Here is a 26,815-nt window from a genome sequence, read left to right on the forward strand (position 1 = left end):
ACTTAAGTATCGTGACATCACTGTTTCAAAACAAAAGTCCATTAACTTAACCACCCGACACATTACTGGGCTACAATGCATTTTATCCTTCGTGTCACACGTTAAAGCTCATTTAATCTGAAAACATTGTTGCTACTGTAGGTTGTGCTATCTGTTCTTTTTTTTTTTTGCATAAGTCTCATAATAATCATGTCTTCATTATTTTCTTTTATGATAAAAGTTGTTAACGTCCCTTTAACTGACCCCCTTAATTAAGGAGGTTATGTTTTCACCGCTGTCTGTTTGTTTGTAAGCAAGTTTACACAGAAGCAACTTAATGGATTTCCACAAAACTTGGTGGAAGGATGTGGGATGGGTCAGAGAAGAAGCCATTCCATTTTGTTGCAGATCCAGGAATTGTTTTCCACTTTCTTTAACTGTGAGATTGGATGTTTTTTGTTTTTTTTACATTTTAACTATTTCACAGGGAATAATTATTGGCTCTTGATGAAAATAAATAAATAAATCAGGCATATTTAGGGATTTGATATCTGACTATTGGGCCTTGGTAGAGGTGTGTGCGTGACTGAGTGTCATTCTTGTTAATTGGAGAAGGACAAAAAGGAAGAAAGTGTGCAGGGTGTAATTTGGATGGTTCACAAACTATCATTTAAATGCTAAACTATGCTAAAAGCAATTAGTTTCAATAGATAAAAGGGATAAAAAACTGAAGCAGCTGAAGAGATTAGGAATGTGAGAAGGAAAAGCACGACTCCTCTTCAGCCACCTACTGGCTACTTCAGGGTAGTGAACATCAAACAATGAGGGGAAACCAACAGACAACTCATCACTGGGCAATGATGGGAAACTTAAAATTTGAAATGAGTTGACATATCAACATAATCAATGTCAGACCATGAGATACATCATCTGCGCAAACACCAAATGAACAGCAACACAAGAGGAAAACAGAAAACCATGCAAGCACAAAATGAAAATAAAAATCATTTATTGATTAAATTAGGAATGTAATCAAAAGTCTGACTGTATTGAAATGAAGAAAAAAAACAACAGACACATGTGGACTTGACACTGTAGATGCAAAATCTACAGACAACCTAGTTGCAGAACTAGTGTTCACATTATTTTCTCTACATTGCAGTGAAGGAAAACTGCATCTTAAAAAAAGACCATGGGGAGGTGAGAAATCGATCTTTCCATAGTGTCATTGAAAAATGAGATTATTGATTCTATCAGTGCAGGATGCAGTTCAATGCTTTGCCGTGACCGAGTAATGCAGCTCGAGTCAAAATACAGTTCCTCTGTTGCCGTAAGATCTTTGGCTGTAATAAAGTAACTGCAGTTCGTTGCCTCCGCCAAGGACGTCATGTTTTCGTCTGTGTTCGTTAGTTGGTTTGCAAGATTACGCAAAAATGACAATTGTTCAGTGGATCCAGGAATTACTTTTCACTTTCGTACACATTACGAGATAGATATTTTACTAGGAGACTGATATCCATGAGTGTGTGGGATTTGGAGCAGATTCAAATAAAAATGTGGTTTACTGTTGGGCCTTGGCGGAGGTATACACTAGATTTTAATAGCTTCCATGTCAAGTGACCCACTGACCTCAAACAAATTGTATTATAACCCTAGACAAAGAAGACTCCCCTTATTTTATTACCTCCACCAAGTGGGTTGTGTTTTCATTGGCGTTTGTTGTTAGTTGGTTAAACATGGCGAGATAGGGCGTTAGCCTTGGCGGAGGCCTTCGATGCCGTACTAGTTCATGAATGAAAACATCAAAACAACCCAAAAAAATAACACCAGTTCGTTCATTAGTGAGCATTTATACAACCCAGACAACAGCTGGAAGAGAAAAAGTAATAATAATAACGTTGCTTGATAATTTGATCGTCTGCCAGGTCAGCTCTGGCAGTTTGAAAACTGGCCGGGTTTTATGTAAATCAGATGCGATTTAGTTCCTCTTCTCTCGGTTGTTTTGGTTTTTCATTTCCTGCGCGAATACTGTTCAGCTCACTCCACTTTGCTGTAGTCGTCTATGTGGCCCAGCACCTTCTTCCTCTGTCGTATCATGTGGAAGTAAAGCTGGGGGAAGACTGAGGGGAGGCAGAGGGGGATCAGTATGTGATAATACAGACTTTAACATCAAACTACAACAAAAGAGACTTGTTTTTATATTGCAAATTGTAATTCAGTGGAGAAATGGGAGACATTTTCTTCTAGTGAAGAAAGAAGAAAAGAAAATGCCTAATTTGTCTTTAGCAGGGCTCTGTATATTTGTGATTTTGAGTAAATTCTTACTGGAAGAACAGGATTGATGCTGCGTGTTTTTATTATCACAAAAGGGTGAAAAAGTAACATCTGCTTGTTGACTTACGGGGAATGTAGGAGATCATGACGAGGATGAGGAAGGTGTGGTAATCGAAGGAGAAGTTGTACTTGTTGGGAAGAGTGACGGAGTACAGGCCCGTCTTCTGCACATACGGCAGAGCTGCATAGATAGTCAGCAACTCCCCGGTCACTCCCATAGGATACAGCGCGAAGAAGAAGGTGTACCTGCAGCAGAGGGGTTTGTGAGAGAGAGAAGGGAAACAAATTAAAACAGTTTTTATGCTACATGAGGGGTGGGCAGTATAGCTGGTATCAATAGCAAAACAATGATTGAGATATGCATGATATGGATTTTATATCTTGGTGTTTGCACCACAAGAATTAATAAGTAGGCAATGGTTCGAGTACACACAGACCAATCAGTGTCTTTTAAAGAAAAGCCAACCATAAAGGGACCATAACGGTGAATTTGATTAAAGACCTGGTGCCAATTCTAATGGAAACACATTAAAGAAAGAAAGAAACAGCTGCATTCCCACTTTTAATCCCCAAAAAACCCTTAAAATTGTGTAGCAGCAATTATGAGACAATAGCACAAACATTACATTAAACTCTAAATATCCTGTGAAATAAATATTTTACAATCTGCTGCTTGGCAAGAATGTAAATAAATAGGATGTAACTGCCTCTACATGGTTAATCCTAGAACCATTGAGGGATCAGGCCTTGAGAGGAGAAAGCTTTGCAATTAAACATGATACATTGAGCTGCTTTTCTCCTGCACAGAGAATAGATATCAAAGAGAGAAGATAAAATGATCCCTCTCCTCTTTAACTACAAACGGGTGAAGGAGTAGTTTTTCTCTCAGGGTGGAACTCAAGCTAAAAGTTGAATACCAATATAGCGACGGCTTCATTTGCTAGCTGGCAACAAAGACTGTGGGGAGGGAGGAACTTGACAACTGTTGCTCTGCTTGTAGATGCACATGAATCCCACCGGGCAGATAAGGAGATGAAGATTTGTACGGTGGAAACAGCACAAGATTTTCAGCGGGTGTGACGATCCATGTTCCTCAGCAAGTTAACAGACGTTTTCCTACCTTGCCCATTTGATGAGGTACGGCAGGTGGTTGAGCAGGCTGAAGGTGTAGAAGGAGTAGCGGATGATCTCTGTGACGGTCCAGGCTGTGACGAACAGCAGCACGCTGTCCTCGCTCTGCACCTGCACAAAACACAAAGGATGATGGGAGGAGGAACGAGTGGGGAACAAGCATCATGCTGCGGTAGTTAATCTGCTGTTGGATAATCTAGACTCTTCATCGCAGAACCATGCTGTTTGAAATCAGATCACACGGCAGGCCCATGGTCTCCATCCTCAGATATTAGGTTAAAACTGATGCATTAGGATGTTAAAGAAATAAAAGACGCAATCCCTGACACACACTTATGGTCTATATACAGTTTTCATACACATTGAATAAGAATCTGAGAAAAACTTGTTAGTACATCATACAATAGACAAACAAAAGAAACACAACATTAAAACATCAAATGCATCGGTTATTCACTAGATTCATTCCTGCAACTCTACAGCAAGACCGTCTGACATTACTTACACATTTACTCCTCTCCAATCTAATCCAATCCAAATCTATCAACAGGGCAAACAGTACATCAACTGGTCACGATTGAACATGAAGCCATTTTCCACTATTGTGTCACTACAGCAGCTTTCAGACATGCACTGAACTCCTGAAATAGACATTTCCCCAAGTTCTTCTTGCCAGCCGCCTGATAAAATGTCCGGGTAATGTCTGAGTGAGGCCGAAAAGAACACAGTGGGAAAATGTCCGGAAAATTTAGAGCGAGCGAGTGGGTGTGTTGGTGAATAGGGCTGCACGATATCAGGAAAACATATGATATGCGATAACGTTGTTTAATATCACGATGACGATATGATTTGCGATAAAAAAAACATAAACAGTCCCTGGCTACTGACGCAGAGACCACGGACAGCTCCACAGCCGGGAGAAGGCGCACAGCCCAGCTGCAGCACCACCAAGTCGGGGGCAGACATCAGGGAGCCAAACACAGCTCCACTAAGTCCACTCAGTGTTAGTTTGGGGTCTTTTCATACATTTTTGGACCGTGAAGTTAGTTTTTTACTGTTATTAACAGCTCGGTCAGTAATTTACATCGTCTCTCGTGTCTCTGTCATTCGCGCTGTGCACTGCTTCAACTGCGTCAAACAAAACGACATACATACATTTACTAAGTTTGTAAAGTCAGTTGTTCTTACTCAGACTGAGTTTACATGGAGCTGCGTCGCTCCGTCAAATTCTCTCTATTCTCTTCTTGTTCTCTTCTTGTGACAATGATTCACTGATGGGAAAACCCATCAATGATCTGAATGTCTTTAATTTATCATCTAGGGCACCAAGGCTCCATCTGATTGGCCAAATATATTGATATGCAGAGTGTGAATGTGTGACGAATGAAATTCCATTTATCGCGATGACGATAGATTTTCGATATATCGTGCAGCCCTACTTGGTGATGTTTCTATCACGCAAAACCCAAACGAAAAAGAGGAGTTACATATAGAAGATGCAGACGAAGATCACCGTGAAAAGCCAATGAGATTCGACAGCTTTTGGCAATAAGAGCCGATGCCAGGGTCGATGTGCGGGAAACAAAAACATGTGATTTCCGCAGTGGAATGTATACGTTGTCCTGGCTCCTGCTGCTCTACTGAGGCCCGACTCTTCACCCGAATGTTTATGACATTTTCTTGTTGTTGTGAACGCGTCTGACTTGGACAGTCTCCTGCTGTTCTTCATGTGTCAAAGGCAAACTCGGAAAATGTCTGAATCCCCAATATTCCGAACAGGAGTGCATGTCTGAAAATGGCTTGAAAGAATTAGAAAGAGTGTATAAAGTGTGAATGGAGAGAAACTCATCTTACCTCTCTGACACTGTGTGTGACGGCCCAGGTGAGGAACACCCGGGACATGACCTGGAATCCAGTCAGGACCACTGAGGACGGTACAATTCCTGAGATATGAGGCAAAAGACACACACTTGATATCTGTGAATGTATGTGTGTGTGTGTGTGTACATGCTCAGACTGGGAAAAGTCAGCTAGCTTTAGCTCCAAATCCCAGATAATGAACGACATGGACTGTGAACTCATCACATTAACACCATGAGAGTCGTCAGCTTCTCAACTATGGCTCTGGCAAACACTTGAAATATGAAAAGCTTCAGTTTGTCTGCACTTGGTGTGCATCTGAGAAACATCTTCAAATTAACTCTGACAAGTCACCACTAGAATGTGGCCAGTTCACATTATAATTAAAAGATATCAGCCACTGCTTTGGAGGGTGGAGGCTGAAGAGAGACTCACCTACGGCACAGTGCAGTATCTGTGAAAGGAGGAGATAAGAGAAAATGAGTCAATGTGCTCATACATTCTGCTGCTTGTGGTTAATTGTTTCCTTTCTCTCATGCATTCCTGGAAATCATTCGCATTAATGCGGTTAAATCATGCTCATTTTCAATATTATCATCGATTTCCTATTTATAGTCTCAATATGAATGTTTTTTGAATGTGCACAACTTTATTACACAAAAACTCACTTTATAATTCTAAATTATGTGTTGTGTGCCTGATGATTATTTTCCAATTCACAAAAGCGACTGATGCTGTTAACATCGATTTATAACATGTGGTGTTCAATCATTTCATGAATGAAAACTAATCTCCTCTTACACTGGACAGGATCACTGAAACACCTCATTTGCTCAGCCTCCACACTGCAGGACACACGTGTGTCTCAGTGTGTCTCAGTGTGTATCAGCCGGACATACCACGCTGAGATGTTACAGAGCACATACCAAACACTGGACAGATAACAGGCCTGTGGAACCCACTGCACATCCAGACTCAAGCTGATTTTATCAACCTGATGATGTTTATTTTTTTATATCTTCCTTTTTGGTGGAATGAAAATGATGATGGATCTTGATGGGAAAAAAACTGGCTTTTTAAGGGGACTGATATTTATGAGAGTGGAACGTTTGGTGTAGATCCAAATAAAAATCCAAAACTAGTGAATTTAAATGTGGTCTCATGAGGGGACTGTTGGGCCTTGGTGGAGGTATGCGCTCTACTGAGTGCCATTCTATATGTATTTGAAATAAAGCCTCATCATATATGCATACTGTATTCAATGAAATATATTGTGTCTGTATCACTCAGCCGTTGGTGCTCATCTCACCTCCAGAATAGCTCCAGTCTGAAAGAACTTCAGAGGCTTCTCTATAGAGTAGTACAGCCCATGGTAGCTTCCTCTGGCCAGGTAAGCTCTGACCAGACCCACAGCGATCACCAGCCACCTGGACAACAGAGGAGAAACATGTCAAAAATAAAAACATCTACCAGATGATCTGATGAGCGAAATAGAAATCGGAATTTGGCTTGTGTGCATTCGCTGTTTTAAATAGAAGAAGGATTGCATGTAATCTAAGAAATCATTGATATAAATATACACAAACACAGATATGCAATATGTTCAGTCTTCTAGAATTGGTCGGTTATATCAACCACACTGTTCTATTATTAATATTCTACTCAATAACTTAAAATTCATGTTATTAAATAGGGTTAGATTTTTGTGTAAATATAAAAAACTAAGTGCAAAGTATATTGAACCATGTCGGTACTTTTCTAGATGGGGAACTGTTCCCTGATCACCATATACAATCAAGAAAATGATGGTAACAATGTGATGTCATGGGTTACATCATTCAGGTGAAACCTGTCTCCCTCCACAGAGAGGTCAGAGGTCAGCTGCAGCACAGAGCTGCTGGAGGCACAAGCTGAGCAGACCTGAGCGAGGAAAAGGTTTCACTTCACACTTTGCTTTCACAGACTGAAGAATGTCACTTATATGTAAACTGCCTCAATAACCATAGCAATAAAAGGGCCAGTTCAGCAGAAACTGCGCAGGCCTGCCTAGCAGATACTGCAGTGGAAACGTTTACGACACCCTGACTCGTGCTCAGTACAAAGCCAGCACTGTGAGGCCCATCCACACTGAGCGGGACACAATGTGACCTAACTGGTTAGAACAGAGAGCAAACAACAACCACCACTCCATTGTGCAACAGGGTGCAAATGAGTGCAATAAAACTGAGATCGTTTTCAGTCCATGGTCCAAGATACATGTAATTACTTTTAAAATTTGCATATCTATGCTATGCTATCTGGGGCAGTGGAGGTCATACAATGACATCCAGTCTACTTTTATACAAACTTAACTTTGAAAAATTCAAAATGCAGCCCAATAAAAAACTGTTTTATTATAAAAAACTTGTTTCTGATGAGACATCTAAAAACCAAGATGTTAATTTATAATTACTAAAACATTTTTAGGAGGTTACATGCAGAGAAATTATTGATCTGAACTTCTGTGTAATTATGTCACAAAAAAGGAAAATTCCCTATCGTTTATTACAGCTCCATATAAAATTATACTAATTTAAAACCTTTTTAATCGAAACTAACTAGTTCAAATCCCTGAAATCTTTAACTCATCTTTATTTAGAAACCTAGATTTTTTTTTTAGAAATGTGCTGCAAATACAGTACGTCTACAAGTCCATGTCATGTCTTATTCAAACACACAAAGTGGTTCTTTCTTAATCAAACAGTGATTTAATCTTCAAACATGCCCATGGTAATTTTCAGTGATTTCAGGAGATTTGATGATAAATTAATCAATATATATTTTATAGGGCTGGACAATAAAGCAATATCAGATACTGATCCACACCAGATTTGTAAAATGTTTTGCTGTTTGTCATTCTATGCTCACAAAAGAGCATTTAAAACCACAACCTTCATTCTGGAGCAAAAAGGTGTCTTTAAATTTAAACCAATAATAATGTGACACTTACATTTAGACACATCACTCAGCTGTAATCTATTACCGCCATTGTTGCAGATTAATCCACTTTGCCTGGTTTCGTCTGAATTTTATTCTAATCTGGTTAAAATTACATCTTGACAAGCATCTTTTCAACTGTTTTCGTGACGTCTTGTAGCAGAAGTGTCTCTTTTTTAAGAGTTAAACATTTTTCTATATCATTTGTTTTATTTTAACATTGTGAATATATAAAACTCAAATCCTGCAAAACATGTCAATGCAATAAGAAATGCCACATAGACAAAACACTGACAGCAGACAACACACCAGATGTCCTTGTCTAGTAGTAATGTGTGTGTGTGTGTGTGTGTGTGTGTGGTGTGTGTTTGCATGGTGTGTTTGCACTGTGCGTGTCTGCACTGTGTGTCTACATGGTGTGTGTCTGCATGGTGTGTGTCTACATGGTGTGTGTCTGCATGGTGTGCATGTCTACATGGTGTGTGTCTGCATGGTGTGTGTCTGCATGGTGTGCATGTCTGCATGGTGTGTGTGTCTGCATGATGTGTGTCTGCACGGTGCACTGTGTGTGTCTGCATGGTGTTTGTGTCTGCACGGTGTGTGTCTGCACTGTGCGTGTCTGCATGGTGCGTGTCTGCACTGTGTGTGTCTGCATGGTGTGTGTCTGCATGGTGTGCGTGTCTGCACTGTGTCTGTCTGCATGGTGTGCGTGTCTGCACTGTGTCTGTCTGCATGGTGTGTGTCTGCACTGTGTCTGTCTGCATGGTGTGTCTTTGTGTGTCAGACTAAAGTGCAGGGCAGGTGGTTGTCTGACGCTCATCAGCGTTAATCTGTGTGAGCCGTTAGACGTCCGTGAGCTAATTCAAAGTGACATCACTACACAGCATGCTAGCACTGTTCATGCTAATAATAAATGCATCAAACAAGCACATTCATAATCCAAAATCAACGCTGTTAGCAAGAAACCTGAAAAGTTTGAAAAGGAAAATCGTTCAGCCATTTAGTCTCGTCTTGTTCAAAAGCAACACACACACACACACATACACACACACACACAGAGAGAGACACACACATTAGAGCCATGTTAGCACGAGGACACACGCTACATACCCCGCTGTCATAACAACGTTGTAAATGACCAGGTAGGCCGTGGCCAGGGCGCCGGGGCCCCTCTTCTTCTTCGGGGCCACATCACCGTGGGCTGCCTTGGTCCCCGCAGCAGCTGCCGACATGACTGCGACCCTCGACGGTGCTTGGTCCCGGACAACAGCGACTGTCTGTCGGGTTCACCGACTCACAGGAGGGAGGCACACACCCGGAAGTGCCGTCACGGCGACAGATGGCTCCCCTCTCCGTAGTTCCGCCTCCGCTTTTTGACGCTTTCACTGAAATATGACAATGAAAATCCACCATTTCCGCTTGAAACTTTATTTTTAATTAAAAAAATAACTAGATTTAATATTTTTTATTTAGTATATAAATATATACTGTATCTGCTCTACTTCCCGCGAAATTAAATAGTAACAGTAGAGCGGGAACTATCTTGAGCTAAGATTGTAGTCTTTGTCTCTTCCTGCAGAGAGACGCCCTCTAAAGGCTCCCGGACTACATTACACTCAGTTGGCAGTAATGATAGATAGATAGATAGATAGATAGATAGATAGATAGATAGATAGATAGATAGATAGATAGATAGATAGATAGATAGATAGATAGATAGATAGATAGATGGGGAAATTTAAGGCAGATTATAAATAATTAATAAATAAATAAATACACTAAACTAACACAGTTTAACACAGCAGCCCTAATAAATTCTACATCCATGAATGTTACCTTCCTCAGATTTTGTATTTCAAAAACAACCACCTCTTTATTTATGCCGGTTTCATTATTTCCCCGAGGCACTCAGAAACCAAGCAGTATTCTAATAGCTGAAATTAGTTGTTTAAATAAAAAATATTGGTGTTGGTCAAACAAAAAAAAGTGAATCGAATATGTTAACGTTGGGCTTTATGCATAAATTATAGCAATTTTACATTTTTATAAACAAAATAATTAGTTATCACTTCAGGGAATTTCTAGTTACATATTTTGATAATAACAATGATTTAATTTATAAGAATGTAACAAATGTAAATGTAACTCAATTTGACCTCTTGAGGACAATATCCACTGAGATAACAATACTTTTATCAATAATGGTACAGAGGGCTTTTCAAATAAATATAATGAGAATAAGCCAAAGGAACATGAGCAGAGGAAAATGGAAAAAAACAAAAATATTATATAGATAATTAAGATTATAGTCAGTATAAATAAGAGCCAATTAAAATCAACCACCTTTAAAAGCTTTCACAAATAAGAGTTTTAAGAAAGTATATAAAGAAGCTGTCTATCGAGAGTCAATGGGCAACAAGGTAAAAGTCTAGTCACCCACTGTTACAGAGTGTTAGTGAGCAATTGGAGTATCAGCTAATTATCTGTCCTTGTCCTATAGGGAACAATCAAACTTTAGTTTTACTGTTGCAGTTTATATTGTTCTCGTGTGGATTTTCTATTAATATACTTTAGGAAGATAGAAAATATCAAGCTTAAACTGAAAAAATTAAATGTATAGACATTGATTCCTTTCGAATATAATGTAGTGAGGTGGAGAAGAAATCTTTATGCGCTGACGTTCCTCTTTTCTGCCGCTAGATGTCAGTATTCATTTTGTACAAACAAAGACAATATACAAAATTACCGATTTAGTGATAAAAAAATTTTTTTTTTAAATCAAAGTGCTGTAGTTTCAATAATTAAAAAATATGTAAAACATTTAAACACTAAACCTATGAAAACAAAAATGTTCTTCTTACGTATTTTGCAATTTTTTGTTCAGGCATTGTTGAAGGCAGCCGAGTTACCGGAAGAGCAACTGGTGCGAGTTTAATGGACAAGGAAGAGAAATTATTTATTTAGGTGAAACGTCAAGTCTGCGCAGCAAAACATTTTCCTCTCGTCGAACTATCCGACTCCGTTTTTAAGTCGTCATCATGCCGTTGTTTGCCCAAAACCCGTTTGACCAAGATGTCGGTGAGTGAAGCTGTTTCTTCGTTGTGCTTTTCACTGTGTCAGAGGGAAGCTATCGACGGGAGCTAACGTTAGCTTAGCTTAGCGTCGGTTTACTCAGGGTTTAAGCCACAACAACATCCGTAAATCCACAAGATTCACTTTGTTCATGTGTCTCTCAACATCTGACAGGTCGTCATTGTTTTCCGATATATGTATCGATCAGTGATTTTTACCAGGATAAACTACTGAGTGGTAACTTTAAGGCTGATTCATGTAAACAGTGACTGGGCTCATGTACTGGATCACCTGACCTGCAAATCACGTCATATCTGTTAAATAGTCAGACTATCCCAAAGTCTGAGGCAGAAACGATCGATTATATTAAATCAATCCAAACCCCCAAGATGTTAGGTTTACAATCTCTAAACGATTAATCAATTTCATGAGAAAATGACCAGCAGATTAATTGATAATGAACAGAATCACAAGTTGCAGATGGAAGTCTGAAGGATTTGGGTCATATGGGAGGAAATTAATCAGCAACTATTTTGATAATGTGTTGTTTATGTGTTGTTTTGTTTGTACTTCTGTGAATATCTGAGGGTTTTAAACGTTAAAAACAAGCAATTTAAATCTAAAAGATGTTATTCTGGTCTTCAAGGATTCACGATGACCAATATTATCTAATATTTTATTGTTGGAACAAGTCAGAAAATACTCTTCAGATTAATGGGCGATGAAGATTACTTGTCTTGATTAAAACGTCATGCCAAGTTCCTATAGGCCATTATCCTACACACCCCTTTAACACCACAGTTGTTAGATCCCCAGACAATAATCCACTGCAATGCTTAGTTGACTGTTACAGAGTGAGGATGAGTCTCGTGACATTTTAATATGAGCTAGAAATGTGTGTTTGAATGATTTCATGCTTACATGTTACAAAGCAGCAGTTGGTTCCTTACCTGACAAAAAAGACCTCCTCCAGTACCATCACACAAATATATACACATTTATATAAGATTACGAAAGTAAATGTCAAGGGAAAATAGCACTAGTGCATTTTAATTAGTGTAGCAGCTGTTAAGCTTTGCACCTAATAAAATGATCACAAGATAAAATGCATTAAGATCTGTGTGGTTTACCATCTTGACTTAATATATTTCATTAGGGTTGCCTGCAGGTTCACACAATAAAACAGAGAAAAGTAATAATATCCCAACAACGACTCAAAAACCAAAGACCAAACTGTCTAGAGGTCTTAATGACATTATAAACTGACTTATGGGAAAATATAAAATATATATTTTTTGAAGATACTATACAGTTTAAATAGATACTGAGCTGGAAAAGAGCTTTAAAACAATATAAGAATCATTTCTCTGGGACCTTTTATTAAGGGAGATGTGGCCAGTTGAACTCACAGACTCCTCCCCCAAAGAATCTAGTTAGTTAGTTAGTTAGTTAACGCCCTTAATTAGGATTCAAGACACATAAAGTTTGAGTGCAATAGGTTTCTCATGTGACCAAATCGGCATAAAAAATGTCATTAAGATCTGGGGCCCAAAAGTGTAATGAATTGACAGGGAGTGACCCAGCTGTGAAATGCTGACGGACTTCAGTACATTAGCCCGTTCTAAAACATGGGAGCTATTCATTACTTTAACACTTGGCATGTCTGCATATGAACACATTATGTTTGAAGACAAACAGCCACGATGCCAGCAAAGATATTTTCTCACAGGAACATATGTGCTTCTGTTTGATATATTTCCAGAGAAGGCAACCAATGAAAACAACACAACAGATGACTGGGGCCTGATTATGGACATCTGCGACAAGATCGGGACGACAGCCAATGGGTGAGCTAAAAAAATAACACAACAAAATAACAAGCGCAGCACTGTTGTTCAAATAGCTGCTTATTTAAGAACAGCACATTTGCATTGGACTTTGAGTTTGCATATTATCAGATCAGGTGCTGGGCAGGAGCATCTCTGTGCTCTGTTGTAGTTCTTGTACTAACAATGCATTCCGTCCTGTTTTCATCTGTTCCAGACCAAAGGACAGCTTGAGATCCATCATGAAGAGAATCAATCACAAAGTTCCTCATGTTTCCATGCAGGCCCTCAATGTGAGTTTGCTCGCGCTCTTTCATGGTTCTGCTTCACAGATTGAGAATATTGTCTCAAAAATAACGTAATTACAAAATAAAATAGATGTCAAAGTGCTTCACAAAGCAACAATTGACACAATAACCTCGAATTGTCACCCTACCAGGGTTCAATCTTATGTTCAGGTGTTAATGTACAGTACCATGGCTATAACAAACCATGTTGGTGATGGATATTATATATTTTGGTCATCAGTCCGTCTGTCAGTCCATCCATCAACTCAAGGATGAAGTGATTAGACCCTGGTCTTCAAAGTTCACCCTGACCTCACAGAACACATTTTTAGCCTTAACTCAAGAATGAATGCACTAATTATGACACATTTCCAGATGTCTAAATGGATGAAATGATGAAGTTTTAACATTTTATATCCAAAAGGTCAAAGGTCAATTTCACGGTGACATCATATTGTTCTGCAAAAACTCTTTCTTATCATAATTTATCACCATAACTCACGAACAGAATGTGAGATTATGATCATTTTTTCCTACAACTCGATCTGGTTCGCTGAGACAAACAACCAAGAGGTTCTTCTGTCTGCAGACGTTCACCAGATGTGAGGAGGGTCAAAACTTCTTTTCCATTTAGGCTCATGAAGTAGGTGTTGACTAATATGTTGACCTGCAGATGAACTGCATTTGATCTAATATTTCCATCGTTCAAGCCGTACATGAAAGTATAACATCTTACACCTGGAGGAGTAAGGGAGCTGTTTCTCTGTCTGAGTCATCATGAGCGAATATGCTCTTTGCTATTTTTAGATTCCTGTGCTCATTCATTCAGACAATCGAGGACCTTTTGTCATTGGAACCATTTATAATTACAAAAGCTCCACCAGCCATTAATATGTGCTCTGAATAATTCACTAATGAGTGGTAGAATAATCCTTTTTCCTTGTTGGAATTAAATTGAAAAACCATCTTTTTCTTGCATATAAACAGCTGTTAAATCTTCTCTTGCAGTTGATGGGCGCTTGTGTGTCGAACTGTGGCAAAATATTCCACTTGGAAATATGTTCAAGGGAGTTTGCCACTGAAGTACGGACCGTGCTGGGCAGGGTATTTTCCTCTATTCCTACTTTTCAACCATATCTCGTCACATACGTCCTTCCTCACACTGTGAAGAAAGTTAACAGTTGCAGGAACATAACTTCAATCTGCAGCATTTCAGTTAAGTCATTAACTCGGTTAGAGCCCTGGAGAAAACACAGGAGAGAGTAACCCAGCTGTTCTTGTGCGTGTCCCTCATAGGCTCACCCGAAGGTGTGTGAAAAGCTAAAGGCTATGATGGTGGAGTGGGCAGAAGGCTTCCAGAAGGATCCACAGCTCAGCCTCATCGGCGCCACCATCAAGACTCTGAAAGATGACGGCATCAGTTTCCCCTCATCATCTGCACAGGTATGTTGATATAATATAGAATTTTTTAAGAACATAACACAAAGCAAGTTCACATCAAATGCCAGCTTACCTAGCTAACATAACCACTGAAACATAAACATATAAGACATTTATTGTAATTAATATTATACTTATCGATGGACAAAAAGGTTGAAATTTACAAAAGCAAAATAATTCTGTTCTTTTGAAGTGTTTGAGTCAACAAAACACTTCTGGAGTCTCAGGGGTAAACTTTGTTAGAGCAGAATCCAATACGATTGAAGTCAATGGTGACTCCTTCTTCAGACGTAATAAAACAACAGAAAACCATAACATGCCTCCACACTGCTCCTGTGGTGTCATCCAAGTGTCTGGAAGCGCCGACATTCATATTCAACTCGAAACGAGGTCATGTACACCGTGTTACTGTAAATGTCTGCTGATATCTTCCGATGAGGTGCATTCAGGGACCGTTGGAAATGCTAATGTCCACTAGCTTAGCCACTTCTGGTGGACTTTTAGACTTAAAACTTGGTATAAATGACCTTGTTTGGAGTCGAATTTGAACGTCTGATTATAGTTACAGTCCATGTAACACAATAACAAAATAAGTGTGTGGATCCTTTCTGTCTAGCATGAGGTTGTTATTGTGGTTTCACTGCAGACCAGCTGGTCTGTCTGCGTTTGAACTGCCCAAGCTTACAGTGGAATTTCCTGCTCACATATTTCACATAATTCTGTGGGTATACATATGTGTGTGTCTGTCCCAGGATCAGGACTTTGTGGTCATAGTGAACTGGATTCTGTCTTCTTCTTTCTCTGACGTCTGTGTGATTTTATTATGTATCAACCTCATGTGTCAAGGGTTGAGTTGGAATTTGTCCTCATATTGTCATAAAACAGTTGACCCACTAACTGTTATCTGTTGTACTGTAAAAGCTTGACACCTTTTGTTCTGGGTTGTTTACCAAGGGCTTTGCTTCTTTAGACATTGAATAGTCTGAAGTTGTTACGTGACTTTCAGTAGTTGTATTTTAAGAGTGAAATAAGTTAATAAGTAAGTATACTCATTAATAAGTAAATCATAAACGCATATTGTGTCTGCTTTATGTCACAATACATTTTCTATCTTTGCTTTTCTCATGTGTGAAGGACAGTGCACTGTGAATTTGTAATAAACACAGTTCCTAACACTGATTCCCTCTTAAAGGGCAAATAAACAAGTTCCATGTGTTAATAAAAGAGAGAACAGGTCATGGAGAAGAATGGGGTTCATGGTTAAACTGATACATTTCCATGGTTTTACAGTAGAAAGAGAAAGCTAAGGAATAATATGGAATTGAATTGGTTTTCTCCTCCTCATTGCTGTGCTGCTCTTTGCCGTAGTAGTGACTGAGTTGTATATTATGTTGTAAGGGGGCGCAGAGTTGAGAAAGCTGCTTTAATGAAGAGCAGGTGGCACATGAGGCAGCAGGTATGACATTTCATCTGAATGAGCCATTAAATAAACAGCAGCAGGTCGTCTGTATCACGCTGTGCTAAGGCTTCCTAGTATTTACCTTTTAACTCTCAGGTCATTTTTAGATCGGATGCAGCTTTATTTTCTCCCCGCTGTGATACAGCCACATGATACCAACTCATGTTGATCGAACGAGTTTCCTGGTGCCTGTCGGTGCACGTTGCATTTAGTGTTCTTGCTACACGTTCTACTAGTTGAGGGTGTGTGCAGCAGCATGTGCAGTTATGCGTGTTACGTTTAGATGGAATGAAAACCCCACCCTGTTTTCATGCTCAAAATGTCTGTATTTTATGATTTATACAATATTCCCTTACAAATGACATTGCTGCTCACAAATGTAATTTAGAATGCTGTGGGTTTCCTACGCAGGTTTAAAAACTATCTTTAGTAACAAAAATGAGTGGTTATTTGTATATATAGTATAAACAGACCTGTTTTTGGATGAAGAAGAGTGTTTTCACCTGTAAACTACTACTTTTACTGTGTATACATTTATTTTAGATACCTGTTCAAATACATATCAAGTTACTTTACAAACATGTGGATTTACTCTCACTTGCTCCCTCCCACGTTTCACTGAAAGCCTTACCTATCCTCATCATATGCAGTATACAAATGTGAGTATTTTCTGGTGGTCTGTAACACTCAGATTATTAGCAGTGGTCTTAGGGAACTTGAGTCACATGTTTAGGGGAGCAGTTGTATTGTTTTCCTTACTATAAACCATAGACTAGACTTTCTAGACAGTCCCTGGGTTGTTTTTCAACCACAGTATCATCAACACTTAACCGAACACCGATTTTTGTGTCGTCTTCCCATGTGAGGAGGATTCAGACAGACAGAGTTCTAACTAAATAACAGCTTTCATCTGGCCCTCTGTGAATCGGCACCCTGAAATTCAGATTTGCTATATGCTGTAATGCATCAGCTTTGTTGACTTGTTTTTGTTCACTTTGAGCTCAGTGTCATGTCGGCGTGATGCCTCTGGTGAGCTTGGATACAAAATAGTGAGAAAGGTTTCTGAGCCACAAATCAAACCAAAATGTAATTCCCAAAATGGCCTGCAGATGGCATCACAGCCAACAGAAATCTCTTTTTCACTTCTAGTCCCTAAGTGCTTCACTGTCACTCTCTCTCTCTCCTGCATATTGTGTACATGCTGGTGCACACACACACACATTCACACACACAGAGACCTGACCTTATCTCTCTTTATTTACCACAGGGGTCGACCACAAAGGTCAGCACACCTGCTGTAAGCAAACCATCTACTGATGACGACCTGGCCAAAGGTAAAGTGAGATGTCACAACACGCACCTTTGTCAAATGCATCTGAGCATAATTTTCTTCCACAAATACATATTTTCCAGCCACCACACTTTATTTGCAGGACTTCACTTAGTACCGATATTCCTTTTATTCACTGTAGAGTAGTGGAAATTCATGAATCCTGTGTCTGGACATAGCTCAAGTGTTTGGACATCTGACAAATACACTCCTCTCCTTTGCACTTCTCTTCTGTTGCCCCTGACCTCCTCCAGCCATCGAGTTGTCCTTGCAGGAGCAGAAGCAGCAGGTGGAGACACGCCCCCTTGCCGTGACCTCCGACCCCCCAAGCTACGCCAATGGTGGAGCGGGGCAGGAGGCCCGGAAGGTGCGCGCGCTGTACGACTTTGAAGCGGCTGAAGATAATGAGTTGACCTTCAAAGCTGGAGAAGTTATTCTGGTTTTGGATGACAGGTATAGTTTCATAACACGTCCGATCAAGAACCAGCTCTTCTTTGCCCTCAAAATACCAATTTAATATTTTTACTGTTCATAGATGATGTAGACTTTCTGATCATTGTTGTTCAAAGGAGTGATATTAAAGCATGGCTGTAAGTTTTATTAACTCGGCTATATGCCGTCCAATTTTGCAGCTGTACGATAAACCATATTTTTATGAAGCCACTTCACACTGCTATCTTGATTTACAGGCATTTGTAAATTTGCTCCACATACTGTAGATTTATTAAATTGCCAGAGAAGAGTTTGCTCCACAAGTAAAGCGAGCAATACTTATGTAAAATTGTAATACTGAATAAAACTCTATATAATAAAACCAAACTGCGAATGATTTGAGCAGAGCTGTAGCAGACACCATAAGGTGAAAATTCTTTTTTAAATTTAATTAAACGTGATGTCTTTGTTCGGCGTAAACCTTCGCCAGACGCTCAGTGTGACTCACTCCCTGAAGCTCAGGCCTGTTTCATGCTTTTGTTCCCAGTGATCCAAACTGGTGGAAAGGAGAGAACCACAGAGGAGTCGGCCTCTTCCCTTCCAACTTTGTCTCAACTAATCTGAATGCTGAACCGGAGACAGGTCAGTATATTTACAGAAGCGGAAAATGAATCATACGGCCTCTAACGCCTTCTTTTTGTACCTTTTTGGAATCATTCATGATTTGAACTGGAAGAAACTATTTTAAGAACAGTTGATCAAACCTGATATTTTTTCTCTGCAGTGGCTTATGTTGAAAAGACTGCCAGTGCTGAAGAGATGAGCCAGGAAACCAAAGTTGAGCCTGAGCCTGTCTTCATAGATGAGGTACTACATTTCCTGATTGGAAGTACATTTACATATCGTCACCCTCTTAAACTAATGGCCCAAGTCATTTTTTCAGGTTTTTCAGAAAACACAAAAAAATTTACCAAATATTGAATATATAATATTTAGTAATAATTTCACTCAAAAAGGTTACGACAATAGATGACTATTGACATACTAATAACAATGTCTGTCAATAATGTAACATAAGAGGAATAAATGACTTAGGCAAATTTTTGAACATGCCTTTGTGACAAGCAATTTTAAACCTTCAACTCTGTCAACAATGAAGCATAACTAACAAACTAACTAAACCTTAACAACAAACCACCTTCAAAGGATGGGGTATAGTCTGGATCGCTTATGACATCATCATCATCAGATATGTCCTCTTCATGGTGTCGATGTGTCTGCTTGGCATCTTCAACAACATCAACGGGAGTGTTGTCTGCTCCATCTGAAACAGAGTCTGGGCCTGGTACATGCTGCTTCATCTCTTCGACTGCCTCATTGTCATTTTCAGTGGATGAGGCCCGATCAGTGTCAGAATTGTCAAGTGCATCTCCTGCCAAAAAGGAAAAACATTTCAACCCTTTTGAGGTGTACAGTCACAAATGTGTGATCATTCTGAAAAACATTCATTGCCTCGTGGTCACTTGTATTAAGCTACATCAGGATTCCCAAAGTGGTGTGCATGCCCCCCTAGGGGTGCACAAGCTGTTGTAAAGAGGAGCCTTTGTAATTTTTAGTTATACACATAATTTCTAGCTGTTAGATTACAATACAGTATTCAAATCTTTCTTAATTAGATCATGTAATGTGGAAAAAATGAGCAAAAACTGTAGATGAAATATTGTTTGAAAAGAGTTAACAGAAAGCTATCACTTGTAACAGCCACAGATTCTGGAGCCTTTCCACTCGTTGCTAAATGCTAGCTTCATGGACCTAGCTATTTTGCTGACTAAAAAGACTGAATAACTGCAATATTTATAGCCTAGCCTATATTATAGTAAACCTCATCACTTACCAATAGGGGACGAGCCCTGAATCATGGAAATAACTTAAGCGGCTAGGTAGATTTCTGTTCTATTTGATGCAGCCGCCATCTTGAAAAGCTTGTAAAATTGCCTAAGTCACATTGTCTTTTGACTTAGGCAAAATAAAACGGCCTAAGTCACACTCTTGACATAGGCCATTATTCTACAGGGGTAGCATCCCATGATCTGTTCAAACGAGGATGTAGGCGATTTTACCAGAGGTGGCCAGCATCATGAGGAGATGATTTAGGCAAAAAAAATCATTTTTGTCAAAAAATGACTTGGGCCATTATTTTAGGAAGGTGACGATATACAGTTCAGTTGAGCTCTGCTAACCCAAACCTGCTCTCTTTACTCTGCAGGGAAAGATGGACAGAACGCTGGCACTGCTGCAGAATGCAGATCCTGCGAACCTGACTCCTGATCCCCAAGAGCTGATCCAGCTGGAGGGTATAAACCTCAATACTGTTGTAAATCTAGTGTCGGTGCCAGTGACGACTGCAGAGAGTCTGATCCACACAGTTTCTTTCTAACTTGTTCCCTCCTTCTCTAACTGTAAATATCTGATTGAACAGGAGCGTGTGAACAGATGAACCCGATGATTGATGAGCAGCTGGAGGAGATTGACAGGTACTGTGAAGAAAGATGTGAAGTATTTATGTTTATCAGAACAATCTCTACTGATGTGTTAATCCTAGCTGGGTGACTGAGATTATCTAATAGAGCCCGACCAATTTATCGATATCGGCCGATATGTGCCTTTCACAGACATATCAGCTTCTGCTTATATGTTTCTCAATATATTTCCCACATCAAAACTTTTGTTTTACAGAATAAAACATGCAGAAAAGATGTGCATTCATGTGATATGATGTTCATCTCTGTCTCTGTGTATTGCAGGAAACACTCAGAGTTGTCAGAGTTGAATGTGAAAGTTTTGGAGGCTCTGGAGCTTTACAACAAGCTCATGAACGAGGCTCCGTTCTACTCAACCTACTCCAAGATGCAGCCGCAGTACGCACCAACCGGCTCAGCTGTGGCCATGCAGGTCAGGAAAAAGCCCTAAAGTTCCACTTTAACATTTATTTATCGTATTGATAGAGTCACTGTTTCGAAGGCCAGAAGCTGTAGGAAATGAAGTCTTCGGTCTAAATGACACGTCGCTCTTGCACATGATGGTGAATTGAGGCCTAATTTCTCTCGAATTCAGTTATGCTTGGTCAACAAAACAAATCGTTCAGGATCCTTGTTGCCGTTTTCTCTCTCTCTCTCCAGTGAAGCGGGCTGAATCACTAGAAAGCAGCAGGGAAGTCGTACATAATTAACGAGTGGATTCAGTCAATGTTGACTCAAAGTTTAGAACATTAAGAGCTGTACATTTTCTGTGGTAAAGAGATGTTTGTTTGAAAATCTGTGCATTAATAAATATATAATCCTTTGAGTGTCAGCACTGTGTAGACACCCACAGTTGTGGGTTTTCATGGTCATAACAGAGGACTAATGTAAAGGACTATGATACAGAACAGCAGTACTTTTTAAAATAATTTTTCTCATGTTTTCTTACATTCTATAGTCAAGTACTTTGTATTTGTCCTGTAAAATGGTTGATTTAGCATCCCTGACTGATAGTGTGACACTAGTCAGCCTTTTCCTCCTCTCTGGAGGGTTGCAGGCTGCCTGGCTTTTCTGGGCAGGGGCTGTTTCCTGTAATTATTGATGTCACTGTCTCCCCCCCCCGAGATTTTGAAAGATGTCCACTTCAGTGGACAGACCCACAACAGAGTGCTGCTAATTTTTCACCGTCCTTCATCTTTTTTTTGTATCTGCAGAGCAAAGTAAAACTGACGTCAGCTTGTTCTCACACCTGCACTGACACAGATTCTGTTACACTTGAAGTTACTGAAATGAAATCCTGGTACTATTTTTATATAAACTCCCAAAGCAGCTGTTGTGCTCTTCTTGCATCTTTTGAAGGCATGCAAAATAACACAGCAAAACTAGCTGACTCACTGGAACACTGTTCACTTAATTCATCTAATAATGGTAATTTATAAATAGATACATTTTGTATTTAACTTCCAGCAGCCAGACATTCAGTGACAGACTTCTCTTTTATTAGTATCACTATTGTCAGCCCATTGACAGAGGAAGAGGACATTAACTTTTTGCATTTTACAAAATGTTTCAGATTATTTCTGAGTGACTTCCTGCAGTTGTTTTGGACTCTGAAGTAACTGAATGTAAATGTATATATACTGAATGCATATCTGTTGTTATGAGAGCCCTCAGTAGACATGTTGGTAATTCTCAGACCTATGTTCCCTCTTGTTTGCTCAGGGCTACCTCGGACCAGCCAACGCCACCTACCTGCCTCCAGGGATGCCCCAGGTTCCTGCCGCACAGCCTTACAATCTCCACAGCGACCAGCCCGCACCTCTGCATTCACTGCCCCCCAATGTCTCAGCACCGCCCAACTGCCAAGTTGCTCAGCCTCCCTACATGAGGTAAGAGGACATAATAAACTGAAGATCTGTACGGCTCTCGGAGCAGAGACAAACACTGACATGTGTCCCGTCATGTGGCTCAAAACCTCAGCATTAACCGGACATAACAAGATATTGTATCATCTGAGAGATTATAGATGATCCAGATGTTCTATGATTTGCATTGTGTATCATTTTCAATACAGTCCCTTTTGTCATAGTATGTCCATGTAACAAAGATTTAGTCGCTCACTGTTTTCATATATTTTCTATTGCTACTAAGTGTCAACTCTGTATTTTCTTCGCAGCGGTGGCATGAACACTCAGTACATGAACCAAGCTGCAGGAGCTCCATACCCTCCTCAGGGGGGCGTGGCCATGGACATACCGACCTATCACAACTCGGGCATGCCTCCCGTCTCCTATCCTGTGGCTGCTCCTCTTCACCAGGCTCCGCAGCAGCAGCAGACGACGTATTATCAACAGCCGCTGCTGTAAAACTCCAGTGACCGCAGACCTGAGATTCATACCCACCTCAGATGTTTCAGCTGCTGGCTGTGTGTTCATTTGGCTTACAGTGTGTGCGTTTGTATGTGTGTGTTTATGTGTGTGTGTGATAGCTGCTTTAGGATCATTCCTGTCAAGCTGGAGTGAACACACCCTGGGAAGGTTGAAGTAACTGAGGTGTGTGATGCAGGTCTGCTGTGTAACTGAGTCTGCACTCGGCTGCTGTATATGATGCTAAAGATGGCGCCAGGAGTTTCTTCTTCTTCTACTTCTTTTTCCTGGTTGACTGACACTGGTTTTCACAAACATCACAGGTCGACACAGGAGAAGAGTTGGTTTTGCTCATCAGTGCAGTCAGCGAGACGTTATCTCGCTTTATGGAAACGAGCTTTTCACAATCCCCAGTTAAACACAAAACAAAGCTACTCCCACTCGATACTATAACCGAGTCCTCTCTCCTCGGAGTCCATGCAGCATGTCATCTTCCTCAGTGGTAACAGAGGGTCCGGCCATGTCCAAACTAATGTAGATAAATGTAAACATATGCTATTGTATCTCACTGGCCGCTGTGAAGCGAAAGCAACGCGCTAAGCTGCAGCTTCAGTCCAGAGTGCTGCTGTGCACTCGAGTTATTTTTGCTGCCCTTACAGCCTCATACAAGATCAGGTGGGAATAAAATACACAAGAGATCAAATATATCCCTCGGGTTGCAGCTCTGAAAGTGACCCTCACGCGTGGCTGGTTCGGATGTATTGATCAAAACTGATGCATGTCTTTTCTGTCACATGTCTTCTGTCTTATTAGACAGGTGACGGACAAATGCGGCTGAACGTCCCATAAAGACGGCGTGCAAGCAGAGAAAAAACACAACTTTGCAAAGTCAATACAACTGGAAACGCCACACACTGAATATCCATCACATGCACCATATGCTAGCGAACGCCATTGGACACCTAAATGGCGTTTTCATTCATGTGAACACGGCCCTAAATGTTTTGCTTCTCTTTAAGTTTTAAATCCCCATCTTGTTTTTAAACGTATCGCGGACTTCATCCTCGGGCAGGTACAGTTCATCCTGACGCTGAGGGATCGAAACACTGGGATTGTGACGCGAGAGCTCGTCTTTCTGCCAAGTCAGCATATAACGGTATCTGTGGGACGAGTCGCAGGCGCTCGCAGGTTGCAGTTATTAAAAAGCCTGGTGCTTCATTTCTCCTCCTCCTCCTCACCAGCACAGATCTGTTATGTTAACAGTTATATTTGTCCAAATGGTTCAAACGTTGCTTTTCCATCAACTCACAGCCTTGTAATGCGTTGGAGATACTTTTGTGTGCGTGTGTACATTTATGTCTTTTGCATGTTTGTACGTGTCAGGTAGTTCTCTCGTGGAATGACACCGATTTTTTGCAACGTCAGATTATAGGTTGAACTAAGAAACAGGTAGTTGATCTCTTTGTGTGTTTATTAATCTGATAAAATGTTCCATCTGTTCATGATTGTTATGTCACTACCCTTCTGCCGCTCGTCCTCATCCCTGGGCTCTCTTCCCTTTAGCAGAAGCTGTCGACTTGGGTTTCTAACGTTCAATGACATTGCCCCTACATTGATTTATATAGATATATATATTGAGGCATTGTTCATATGTGATTTACACTATTTCAGAATATGTGACGGTTGCTCCTTCTTTTAAAGTCCTGGCAAAATGTAAATGGAACAAAATGTTTGTTGTTAATATGAAGAAAAAGAAGTGAGACGTCATGCTTTTAACTTCTGTTGTTTCATCAAAAAATAGAATCTAATAGAATCTACAATTCTGTTGCAGTCGCTCCGTAGTTATAATTTTTTATCCAGAACTGTCTGTTTCCTTTATGCGCCTCGTATTACAGGCACTGTATATTAGATGTAAAATACCTGGGTTTGTCAGTGACATTGACATTGCACCTTAGCTTTGTAAACATTTATTTACCACTGGATGCCTTGTTTTTCTGTAGAGAATCAAAGGAATGACACAGATAGAACTTTGGCGAGTAATTCTAGTCTCAGAATCCGCTGGATATGTATAATTCTGTATATTTAAAATATTCCAGGAGAAGTTTCTTTATCCAGGATTTTAAAAAAACTGCTTTTGTAACAGAGCAAACATATAAATATTCTTTGAAATAAAAAAAATGACGTGTGGCTGGAGTGCTCTGTGTTTTCTTTTAGCTCTGCCATTGAGGTTATGTTTTCACCCATGTCTGTCGGTTGGTTTGTTTGTTCATCAACAGGATTACGAAAAATATATTGAACCAATTTCCATGGAACTTGGTGGAAAGATGCAGTATTGGTGAGGGAAGAACGCATTAAATGTTGGTGCAGATCAAGGACTTTTATTCCTCTTATTATTGTTGGGACATTTTTACCCATTTCCCAGGGAATAATTCATGGATCTTGATGAAAAAATCAAGCACATTCAGCAGACTGAGTTTCAGAGTGTGGGACTCGGTGGAGGTTGATTGAATTTACGTCTGTATGCGCCCTACTGGGCCGTTCCAGTCTCCTACATATGTCTAATTACATTTGCTCATTTAAGATCAAAATAGTAACTGTCTCCTTAATTAGGTTCTTCTATTTCCTGCACTCATCACCAGCTGTGTGGTGCATGAGCCATTAATATGACTATTATTATAGTTTCTACGTGCACTGGGGATCTTTGGATGCCAGTGTTATTATATTGGAAACATGCAGGTATAAGCTGTTGATGGGATGTTCCAGGCACCACAGGCTGTTTTCCAGGTTACACACAGTGTGAAGACGTTCCTCTGTCCTGCAGCGAGTTCGTCTGTAAACAGCACAGCTGGTAGTTTGGTGTGTTGAGGAGGACGGAGGAGATTTTATCATCTGTTGTCTGTCCTGGTGAGTTTGCTGTTATAAAACCAACGTATTTTATTTTGAAAGTAGAAGAATACAGCGCTGAACCTACAAATCTTCAAAATATACTATAAATGTTTTTAATAGGCCTATATTCAAACATGGTCTATTTATATTTAAGACATTTTAAGGCAACTAATTATCACAATGATGGGCTTTTTATAAGCATTTGAAATTATTTGTTTTATAATAACACGTGGTCTTTAATTATCTTCTTTACTTCTTTACTTATGCAAACTGCATTGTTAAAACTGTTAGATAAGTCAAATGTATCATACATTTACAAATCATACATTTTTATCATTATTAGTCGAAGATGCAGAAGCAGTGATTAAATGGAGAAAAACAAATATGGCAATTTTTCTAAAAGAAATTGGAAATCAAGAACATACATGTGATTTATCAGTAGAAACTACAGCAAAGTATCCTGTTAACGGAGATGGAGCATGGGTTTGGGCTATGAACTGAAATAATATGGGAATGTGGACTGAAAACTGAAAACAGTCACTGTAGAAGACATAAAAGCTGGTGGCAAGTTAAACCATATATGTCTATTTGTTAAATGGGTTTTAAATGAGCATGGATCAATGTGTATGAGGCTTATATATTTAATATTTCCATATACAACTTAATACATTTCACTCAGCCTTCAAATTTTTAAAGCACTGTGAAAGGTGACATAAATAAATGTATTTTACTATTGTCTTCTTCTTCTTCTTCTTCTTCTTCTTCTTGTTATCATTATTATTATCATTATCATTATGTTTATTATTATGTTTATTATTACTATTACTATTGTTTTTATTATTGTTATTATTGGTCTTCTTATTCTTATTCTAATTGTTGGAGGTTTATTTTTACTTGTTAATTTAGATTGTATTATTT

The 26,815-nt window shown here is 39.6% G+C and overlaps 2 protein-coding genes across 2 annotated transcripts; one reads left to right on the plus strand and one right to left on the minus strand.

Annotated features, from left to right (window-relative positions):
- Nucleotides 1-971: 971 nt before the first annotated feature.
- On the minus strand, nt 972-9,599 carry hacd2 (3-hydroxyacyl-CoA dehydratase 2). Its single transcript, XM_035174146.2, has 7 exons — nt 9,391-9,599; nt 6,614-6,731; nt 5,740-5,758; nt 5,299-5,387; nt 3,434-3,555; nt 2,381-2,559; nt 972-2,099 (listed from the first exon to the last, which is right to left on the minus strand). Exons 1-7 carry the CDS (start codon nt 9,510-9,512, stop codon nt 2,017-2,019), a joined length of 732 nt encoding a protein of 243 aa, XP_035030037.1. The 5' UTR covers nt 9,513-9,599; the 3' UTR covers nt 972-2,016.
- A 1,585-nt stretch (nt 9,600-11,184) lies between these two features.
- stam2 (signal transducing adaptor molecule (SH3 domain and ITAM motif) 2) lies at nt 11,185-25,198 on the plus strand. Its single transcript, XM_035174145.2, has 14 exons — nt 11,185-11,358; nt 13,115-13,199; nt 13,396-13,471; nt 14,474-14,569; nt 14,762-14,908; nt 17,632-17,698; nt 17,949-18,147; nt 18,674-18,768; nt 18,911-18,993; nt 20,393-20,480; nt 20,606-20,660; nt 20,931-21,078; nt 22,368-22,534; nt 22,822-25,198. The coding sequence occupies exons 1-14, from the start codon at nt 11,319-11,321 to the stop codon at nt 23,009-23,011; spliced, it is 1,536 nt and encodes a 511-aa protein (XP_035030036.1). The 5' UTR covers nt 11,185-11,318; the 3' UTR covers nt 23,012-25,198.
- The last annotated feature ends 1,617 nt before the right edge of the window (nt 25,199-26,815 follow it).

This window comes from Hippoglossus stenolepis, chromosome 13 (genome assembly GCF_022539355.2).
Source record: "Hippoglossus stenolepis isolate QCI-W04-F060 chromosome 13, HSTE1.2, whole genome shotgun sequence".
NCBI lineage: Eukaryota > Metazoa > Chordata > Actinopteri > Pleuronectiformes > Pleuronectidae > Hippoglossus > Hippoglossus stenolepis.

What these genes read in the sequence shown, in the direction of transcription:
- hacd2 (XM_035174146.2), bottom strand. Translation starts at nt 9,512, where the DNA reads ATGTCGGCAGCTGCTGCGGGGACCAAGGCAGCCCACGGTGATGTGGCC. An exon ending in AACGTTGTTATGACAGCGGG is followed by an intron (nt 6,732 to 9,390) that starts GTATGTAGCGTG and finishes TCTGTTGTCCAG; the next exon opens with GTGGCTGGTGATCGCTGTGG. An exon ending in TACCTCATCAAATGGGCAAG is followed by an intron (nt 2,560 to 3,433) that starts GTAGGAAAACGT and finishes CCTCTGCTGCAG; the next exon opens with GTACACCTTCTTCTTCGCGC.
- stam2 (XM_035174145.2), top strand. Translation starts at nt 11,319, where the DNA reads ATGCCGTTGTTTGCCCAAAACCCGTTTGACCAAGATGTCG. An exon ending in GCTCAGCTGTGGCCATGCAG is followed by an intron (nt 21,079 to 22,367) that starts GTCAGGAAAAAG and finishes TTGTTTGCTCAG; the next exon opens with GGCTACCTCGGACCAGCCAA. An exon ending in GCTCAGCCTCCCTACATGAG is followed by an intron (nt 22,535 to 22,821) that starts GTAAGAGGACAT and finishes TTTTCTTCGCAG; the next exon opens with CGGTGGCATGAACACTCAGT.